General features: G+C 33.2%; 1 protein-coding gene across 1 annotated transcript; it reads left to right on the top strand.

The window, feature by feature from the left end:
- Positions 1–6: 6 nt before the first annotated feature.
- On the top strand, positions 7–9,375 carry LOC132749550 (uncharacterized). The gene is made up of 10 exons (XM_060739359.1): positions 7–87; positions 565–638; positions 1,077–1,223; positions 1,434–1,605; positions 5,781–5,951; positions 6,969–7,273; positions 7,770–7,790; positions 8,281–8,415; positions 8,706–8,792; positions 9,201–9,375. The coding sequence occupies exons 3-10, from the start codon at positions 1,141–1,143 to the stop codon at positions 9,373–9,375; spliced, it is 1,149 nt and encodes a 382-aa protein (XP_060595342.1). The 5' UTR covers positions 7–87; positions 565–638; positions 1,077–1,140.
- The last annotated feature ends 1,035 nt before the right edge of the window (positions 9,376–10,410 follow it).

Below are 10,410 nucleotides of genomic sequence, written 5' to 3'. Positions count from 1 at the left end.
AAACGAAATATTACTTGTATATTATCATGTTTCTTCCTGTTGTTATTTTGTTTAATCTTCATAAAGACATTGAATGCCTGGATATCGGTAAGTTATATTCTCAATAAGCTGTATTCCTTATTAGTGTTGATAAAGGTATATGTTGGCATTACATGATGGTGCATTAACAGGACAATCTCAAGTAGGTATATGTTTGCTTCTAAATGCACATACTGTCGAACATTATCTAATCATTTTTCTTCATTATTGAATCAACTCAATCTGTAACCATTAAATTGTTGGTATTTGTTGTTGTAATTATTGTTGTTGTTCTTGTTGTTGTTGTTTTTTTCATACGTCATACCAATATGGTTATCCATTTTTAAAAATTTGTTTTGGAATTCAAACAGAAAAGGAACACATATTACTGATCGTTCTTTTGTTTAATTTCTAATAAAATCAGTGGGTTTGAAAATGTTCTTTGCATTTTCATTGTGTGTCTGACATTCAGTAGCCTAGCAATTGAACATTGAAATGTCCTTTTTGAATGTCTTGAGATGTATATGTATATTAATATCATTTTAGAAACATAATGTTGCGTTTTTGAGAAGGGAGCTTGTCTCTTTTGAAACAGAAAGAAAAGAGGTGAAACATTTATGGTGAGATTTGAGATCATGTAAAATCAAAAAACTTTTCACATTGTACAACTTGTTCTAAAAGAAATATGACCTTACCAGTTGTTTATTCATCAAAAAAACAGACGATTGATTTTTCATACAAAAATATTATTAACTTTAAGCACCTTTTGCAAGACTACAAATATGTGAAAGAAGACTTACTAAATAATTATGCAATAATCATTCTGGAGTGATTTGAAACTGAACTCAGGGGAAAAAATATTCAGTTTTTCATTATACGAGTATACGAGATAGTACATGTATGTGTGCTTATATGCATATAGCATCCGAACATAACATACATATATGACATGAGATACAATAGGCTCAATTAAACCGAGCCTACTACATTTTCAATTTTGCTTAGATGTCTTTAGGGATTATGTTTTTTTTTTCTGTAATTTATTTATTCTTTAACAGGTCAAATAAAAGCATATATGGCACATATGACATTCTTAGCGGATATGATACTGACCCAGTTGACATGGTATATATATGGGTAAACACCTCGGATCCTAAATTCATTCGTGAATTGAACCGTCTTAGCAGACAGGAACATGCAAATCCGTAAGATATGCTTAATATACTATCGATCACCTTCATTTATTAACTAGCATAACTGTTAGACAAGTCTTCAAGCAAGTAATTCTATATTGTATCTCATTTGGTGTGTTGGTGTGTGCTGCTATTCATAGTTGCATTCTAATGTCATATACTCTAAAATACAAACATTAAAGACATGATCTCATCAACTACTTAGATAATCTTATATTTTAGACTTGAAATACTAGTAAAGAATCGATACCGAGACTGGGGAACTCTTAAATACTCTCTAAGATCTGTTGAAAAGTTTGCACCTTGGATAAGGACCGTACATTTAGTCACGAGTGGACAAATTCCATACTGGCTTAATATGGACAATCGGCGAATCAACATTATTAATCATAAGGTATATGTTTTGTATTATTTCACAAATATTTCTGAGTGGAAACGCGCAATTTTACCATACAAGATTAAGCGTTTATGATTGCATTCTTTGATTTGCATGCCAATTTAAAATATAGCAATATAAATTGATAAATGCAATGTAATTATAGCAAATTTTAAGTTTGATAGAATGTTGAGATCCAAATTGTACATATCAAACTGATATCTTAATGACTGAATGTTCATTGCGTCTCCAGTTTATTTTGTGTGGTTGACATACTGGACCGACAACTCAAAGACCCGTGGTTATGAGTCCTAGCAGCGGCGTGCCGATTTTTCGTGTGTACAAATTTCCGCTCAAGGCTTTCTACCTTTCTTTATATATAAATGAAAGATATTTTACTGAGTACAATTTATTCCTATTTTTGATAGTATATACTATTTTCTACCGGGACCTGTTTTGAATCGATTTTGTTCACACTCAGAGGCAAATTTGTTACGTTTTTAAGCCCTTATCATAATGTGAAATTCGATGTCTAAATAGATGTTGATTTTACTTATGATTTCACTTTAAGCTGAATAAACATGTTTCTAACGACAAAGTTATTGCGCTTTGTTTTTTTCCATTGTTTTTTCTGATCCGGAGTATAACTTGAAAAGCACTTGTTGGAATTCAATACAACTCCATACAATGGTCAACACATTGAGAGGAAGTGCAGTGCACAAGACCCATCACTCCATTTTGACTAATTACAGAGTAAATGCCGTTTGCTACTACTTTTTTGTCCAGTGCATTACTTGAAAACTAATGGTTGGAATAAAATACAACTTCATACAATTGTCAAGCGCAGTGAGATGAAATGCAATGCACAATAACTATAATTCTATTTGGACTTATTACATAGTTATTTCCCTTTGTTCCTTTTTCTTGTCCAGTGCATAACTAGAAAACTAATCTTTGGAATTCAATGCAACTTCATACAATGGCCAAGCACAATGAGAGGAAGTGCAGTGCTCAAGAGCTGTAACTCTTTCTGGACTTATTACAGAGTAATCCAATAAAACTTTTACAATGGTCAACCACATTGAAAAGAAATGCAACATACAAGAACCACAACTATCTTTAATTGCCCCAACCATAACTCTAATTTCAGTTATTTTACAATGTACTCTGCAGTCTTGCAGGGATATTAATCACATTTAGTGATAGTTCTAGTTTCAAATGGAAACATATAGAATAACATTTTAAAATTTTTTTTTTTTCAAAACCAAATGCCTAGAGCCTAAAGTTTTAGTATAAAACATTGTCAAAAAACATTGTCAAAGACACCATCGGGTCAAAGTTGATCCAGCCCCAGGTGTCATTTTACAGTGTTACATAGAAAAGGTTCTCCAAAATAAGCATTTTCTCGTTGACTTTTATCAATTTCTGTCATGATATTGTAACTACAAAGCTTGTTTAAATGATGACCTGTTTGATCAAAATTAACTTTCCCCAGGTTAACTTGATTTACATACATACATACTCTTGTATAAGAAATCCTTTAAAAACAGCCCGTAAACCCCATTGTTCAGAGCTTGTGAGCTTTTCTTGTAGACTTTATCATGTTTCTTCAAATTATGTTGGGCCTGTCCCTTGGGTGATTTTATTTTACACATACATGTATAGGAAAAATCTTAAAGGCCTATTCTCGTGATGAATGCAAGGTACAGAGTTTGAATATTGTGTGTATGTTACATAGTGTAGATCACTACAAATATTGTTTTTTTGTTTTGTTTGCTTGGTTTATACGCCGATTTAAACTCATTTTGACAACAGCTTGGATAACTTACCAGACGAGTAAGTAACAAATTTCTCCGCAAGCTTCTGAGTGACGGACAACTGACCACCAGACTCAATGTTCTGAGGATCGAACAAGAGACGTCTGGATACCTTCCCTAAATGTTTGGATAACACACACATTATGACATGCCATTGAATTTTGATACCATCAACTGACATAGGTTTTTACTGGTGACCATTTTGTATCTAGATTATGTGTACAATTTCAGATGCAGAATCACCTGACCTAGAATTTAATCTAGCGACTTACTTTTCGTAGTACAAGCTACAACCAAGAAGTTTGAACTAAAAAAAAATTTAATTGTCATTTATGTTTGATATTGGTTGACCTAAATTTTGAATCTGTAACCCTTTTTTTTCCATTTTAGTTACAAAATTTGGTCTTACCCCGTGCATAATTTCAGAGGGAACCTTGACATCTGATACATGTTTATAGAGACTTTTGCCATGTGCCTGTTTTTTATTTATTATTTTCACCATTTTTTATCCCTTTCAATAGTAACAACAAACCCTTTTTGACATGACATGTTTTCTGCATAGCAGTTTGAAACAAAAAAGGAAATTAAACAAATACATTATGCAAATTTTTGATTTTAAAATATCAGCTGTTATATGTTTTGATAATTTGCTAGCCTTAAATGCAACTGCAGAATTAAAAAAAAATTACCATGGTAATATTACATACTTAATTTGCCCAAATTATTTATCTAAAAATTGTGTATGGTATTACCATGTAATTCTTATCAACATTCTAAAAATGCTAAAAGTTGGAAGTGTCACACAGTACAGGTGCGTTAAATTGTATCTTTCATTTTACTACTCCGTTGCCATGGCAACAGAACATATTGTCGCAGAAAATATAAAATCTAGCTTTCTTAAGAACTTTTATCTTTAGGTACATACCAAAGTACAATACATGTTGACAATTCATTGTTTCAATTATCATCACATACCAGTTCACAAAGTACTTAGACTTAATTTTCGTGTATCCCACCCACTTTAGGAACATCAGAATCCACATTCTTACATAATAAAGATAAAAATAAGGGTGCAATAACATAAGATGTTGTCCAGGTCTTTGTTATATAGGGTAAAAATATTCATTTTCTCCGCTATGCCTCGACTTATAGGAAAAAAGTCAACCCTATGTCGATTTTTTGTATATTTTTCATGGTTTTTTTTTAAGCAGAATATATCTATGACATCCAGAGCATGTGTATAAATAATGGAAAAGACCCCAAATTCATATTGTTCCAATTAGGATGTAAAGTTTCACCTAAACTAAAATAAATACAAAAAATAATTTATTTTAGCAAATAAAATGCGTATGAGCCATTTTTCAATACATTGGCGGCCGTCTTGGATTTCTCAAAACGTACCATGATTTGACATGTCTACCCAAAATTTTTGTAAACTTCAAATATTTAGCTTTACATTGATATAACATTTATCCATGGACCTTTTTTGCACACAAACGGTCCCCAGGGACTGTACTATTACTTATCATTGGGAATAAAATAGATAAATACAGAATCCCTAAAGAAAGCCCAACACGGCAAAATTGAAAATGTTGCAGGCTCGGTTTGATTGAGCCTGTTCATGGACGGTACTGGAAAGTGCAAGTTACCGTCCACGCCCCCTAGCACCGGCTTAAGCAGAATTCAACATTTAAACATGAAATAGTAAAATTTTGAATTTAGAAACATCCGCAGATGTGTTCATACGGCGGTTATCATGGAACCTTCAATGTGACACTTCCGTGCCATTCCATGAAAAGCGGCGTATGGTCCCCAAGTAATAAAAAGCTTGTGCCCTAAACGAGAAAACAATGGGCGGAACTAAATAAAATGGAAATTTGAAAGGGGACCAGAGGTAATGAAGCCTGCGTATCACAGATAAGACGTCAAAAGACAGATTTAAAAAGCAGGCTACATATCCTAAGGGTGATTCAACATTATTCAAGTAGGAATATTGGAACCACCCAACTAGAAAATGCCGAAAAGTTGAAACAAAAAATACCACAAGCACAACAATAATGTCGTGCTGAACGATCTTCAAGGATCGAAAATATAACACCACTTTAAAACCACTTTGTCTTTGATCCGATAAATACATTTGTTTTGTTTAAGAAAACATTATTATTTTGACTTATTTTTAATGATTTTAAAAGAAACATTATTATTTAGTTAACATTATTGTAAATTTGTATAAATACTCGTACTATTATATCGATCATTGTTATCATTACGATTTTGAATGAGTTCGTATTTTGTTTAATCTTTGATATGGCAGTCGGATATGCATGTTATTTGTTTTAAAATTCGATTAAAATTCATCTTTCGAATAAAATGCAGGAGATATTTCCGAATCGGTCAGATTTGCCTACTTTTTCGTCTGCTGCAATAGAATGCCATCTACATCGAATACTCGGATTATCAAAAAGATTTATATACATGAGAGATGACGTCATATTTACGGACACTGTTGAATTGTCATATTTTTATACTGAATATGCAGGTTATAAGGTAACGTATATGTTAATCTTGCCATGTTTTTTGTTTGCTTGAATTCATGTGCGTTCATTTTTTTTTAGATATTTAGATATTCAAAATCATTTTTTATCAGTTATCGACTTTTATCGGAAGACATTTGCGTTAACTTGATTCCCGTCTGATTAGAATAAACGAACTTTAAACAATAAAATAAACAAAATCGAAGCAATAAATTAATTTGTGTGTAAGGATTTTTTGGTGAGAAAGGTATATAGCTTATCCATCATTCTCTCAAAAATCAAATCTTAATAAGTAACTCCAAAAGCCTTAAATTTTATGTCCTATTGGGCTTTTTATTTTTATAATCGATAAAAATTCACCACATGCTCGTGTTATTATATATTTGGAACTAGATGTTTAATACATGTCTTGTCCGACGAAAAACATCTAAGTAAAGAATCTGCAATGATTATCTTTAATTTTAACCACTGCAGCGTTTTATTTTGTAAATAATAACTTGAATAACTTGAATCACAAACACACTCCTTAACTAGTTGCAAGTTGATCCGTTTGTTGCGGGTAGATCAAATGCGCGCCTTGTTAGTTTTTATTTACCCTGCAAACAATTGTTGCACGATATATCTTAGAAAGTTTTAAAAGAGACAAAAAGTAAGGACATCATATCTTGATAATTCATTTTAAAACAAACATTCATTTAGTGAGTTCTACCTGCACCAAGCTGTCCTATTCACTACATGTTAACTGTGTAAATATATCTGTGTGAAAAGTGATTCAAGGCAAATGTTAGGTCACTGTTGTCTCATGAAAACTGTAAATTGTACTTTTATGTATATTTGGTAACTCTTAATATATGTTGATGTTTTAAGAACCGTTTTGAGTGGAAGAGTAGCTTTAAAACATGAAATTTGAGTTTCCTACCAAGATAAGCTGGTGCACTTACAACAGAAAGATGTGTATTCAGAAATAAATTGAAAATCGTATTATGTGTTATCAGAGAATGTTCATCATACAGTATATTACCTTTTCAAGCTTCAATTAAACAAAGATGCGATGGATTATTGTAACAAACTCTGTCGGATGACAAGTGTAAATAATGGAATATGTGAGCAGAATTGCGCAACTGCTAGTTGTGAATTTGACGGTGAAGATTGTATAATCGTTGAACCACTTCCTGATTATATTGAACCAGATAAAATCCCAATTAATAGTTGGCAGGCTTCTTTAAGACATACAGGTTTTATTTTCAACAAGGTGCTTGGACCAAAAGACATGATTATGCCGATACCTGGTCCTTATATGCTGGACAGAGACATCGTCTCCGGGATGACGAATAGGTAAATTATGATCTTGTTGTTTTGGTTTAGGCTTTGATTTAAAACCAACTCTGTCGGTGATTTTATATTGTTGTCTGTTCATGACCTATGCTTTTCTATGTTAAAAGTTTTTGTCCAAGATGTTAAGCATTCAACTAAAAACAAAGAAGTGTATTTTTTCGGTTGAATGTTGAATTCCGTATTATTCAATCTTATTTCATTAAATAAAGGCTAATATGCAGTATATTGTGAGTCTATTACGATTTAGGTTGCCAAATTGAATGCTTAGGTGCGGGTAAGATTTTTGTCATTTGTTAGAGTTCGCCCCCTTAGCTAATAAGGAAAGCGTCGGATTTGTAATTCTGTGGTTGTTTCTCAAAATTCGGACGAGACGAAATTATTCGTGAAAGTTGATCTTGGACTTAAGTCAAATCACCATTTGTCTTCTTCGGGCCGCTGATTCAAAAATCATGTGGCATTTCAAGTCGGTCATTTGCGTAACATTTGGTATTTACAGATTAGTTATACTTGAAAGACGGTAAGTTTGACCAGCCGCCGTGATATGACTGACATATGAGCCGCGCCATGACAAAACCAACATAATGGGTTTGCGACCAGCATGGATCCAGACCAGCCTGCGCATCCGCGCAGTCTGATCAGGATCCATGCTGTTCGCTTACAACTCTGTAACAAGTAGAGGAACTGATAGCGAACAGCATGGATTATGATCAGACTGCGCTGATGCGCAGGCTGGTCTGGATCCATGCTGGTCGCACACCTATTATGAAGGTTTTGTCATGACGTGGCTCAAATGTGTTAACATTGGTGTAAAAACCAACCAAACGATTCAGTATGGAGCAGATGAATTGTAATATGTAACCTTTGTTTAATCATTTCTTGAAAAACAATATACATGTAAAGCTACTAAAAATTGAACAAGTAATTTGATTTTTATTGAATTATTTTAAGCTTTGAATACGTAGACATGAGAATTTACAAGTTAAATCGGACGCTTCAATTAATTTCAGTTTTACACGTGAATTGAAAACTACATCTTCTGCAAAAATTGAAAACAACATGACATTTCAACCAGTGTTTGCCTATTACAATTACTTGAGAGATGAAGAACAATCAAGAAATCTTAATATAAAAATGACTACAGAGTAAGAAATGTTGATTATTTTTATTTTAAATCATTTTAAATAAATAACATCGTTCTCTTTTTTACATATTCGTAATACAAAGCATATATATAAGGTTAAATTCATATTGAATTTCACATTTTACTACTAAAAAAGAGAACAATGAATAATCCTACAGAACGCGCCAAACGGTAAAAAACATGCAGCCCCCGTTTGAAACATGTACTCGTACTTACATAGCTTGCTGTATAAAATAATATAAACAGTGATGTTAACAATCAGAATAACTATAGAATATTATCTTTACACAGGTGGTCTGTTCTAGAAATTAGCCATACTGATTTGTCCATTCGTCAGAAGGACCCTGTCGTTAATTTACTTAGAAACATTATCAAAAGGTAAATGTGCATTTTTTGGTACATACGTTGTCAAGATATCAGAAATGTTTTTATTTGTAAAGAAATACCTTTGTTAATAGTTGACTGAAATTTAAATGTATCGTTAAAGAATGAAAAATATACCAAAATTTTACACAAACGTTCCTACGCTTTTTGAAATTGTTCACAATTTTGTTATTGATATATGGATGTGCTATTCTATAGATATGACAATGTGTTGTGAAGTCATGACGTCATCAGTAATGCAGACGTTACATTGTTTCTTTAAAGGAATATCGTAGTGAATTCATCTTGTGGTATAATATATGTTTAGACTTCGATTAATGAAAAATACAGTTCGTGAATCTGTTGGTTTCTTTTGTCACACTTTCTACAGTATTTATTAAACATGAAACGATTTTTCTATAGAAATGGGACATTTTTGGTGTTGTCGAATGATTTTCCTAAGAATGTAGACAGAGAGTCGAGAGAACGTATTTTCACACAGGTACTTGAAGACATATTGCCAAGACCGTCACAGTTTGAAGTGATGAAACATAAAGCAATTCAGGATCATTCTATACCATATCAATATTTTGTGTAATAATCACTTTTTATACGCCCGTTTGAAAAACGGGACGTATTATGGGAACGCCCCTGGCGGGCGGGCGGCATCCAATTTTGTCCGGAGCATATCTCCTACATGTATGGAGGGATTTTAATGAAACTTCATAGAAATGTTCATCACTATGAGGAGCAGTGTCGCGCACATGAACCAGGTCTCTAGGTCAAAGGTCAAGGTCACACTTAGAGCTCATTGAAAAATGCTTGTCCGGAGCAAAACTTGCACATGTATAGAGGGATTTCAATATAACTTGGCACAAATGTTTACCATTGTGAGGCGGAGTGTCGCGCGCAAGATTCAGGTCCTTGCGGCCAAGGTCAAGGTCACACATAGAGGTCAAAGTTCAGATAAAAATATGAAGATGTGTATATGGACCATTTAGTCATCATTTATTGAGGGATTGTAACACAAATGGTCATTATCAAGACTATGGCTGTGATGCATATAATTAAGGTCAATATATATAAGGTCAAGGTCACTAAAGATGATGAAATATCCAGATTTTGTCCTGAGCATATCTCCTACACGCATGGAGGGACTTTAATGAAATTTCATAGAAATGTTCACCATTATGAGAAGCCATGTCACGCACATGAACTAGGTCTCTAGATCAAAGGTCAAGGTCACACTTAGAGCTCATTGAAAAACACTTGTCCGGAGCAAAACTTCCACATGCGTAGAGGGATTTCAATATAACTTGGCACAAATGTTCACCATTGTGAGGCGGAGTGTCGCGCACAAAATTCAGGTCCCTGCAGCCAAGGTCAAGGTCACACATAGAGGTCAAAGTTTAGATAAAAATATGAAGATGTGTATAGGGACGATTTAAACATTATTTATTGAAGGATTGTAACACAAATGGTCATTATCATGACTACGGCTGTGACACATGTACTTTAGGTCAATATATGCAAGGTCAAGGTCACTAAAGATGGTGAAATATCCAGATTTTGTTTGGAGCATATCTCCTACATGTATGGAAGAATTTTTATAATACTTTATGGAAATGTTCAC

Source organism: Ruditapes philippinarum, unplaced genomic scaffold, assembly GCF_026571515.1.
Source record: "Ruditapes philippinarum isolate M1 unplaced genomic scaffold, ASM2657151v2 ctg685_1_1_1_1, whole genome shotgun sequence".
In the NCBI taxonomy this organism is placed as follows: Eukaryota; Metazoa; Mollusca; class Bivalvia; order Venerida; family Veneridae; genus Ruditapes; species Ruditapes philippinarum.
The sequence above is the reverse complement of the archived record's forward strand: the minus strand, read 5'-3'. Positions and strand labels throughout refer to the sequence as shown.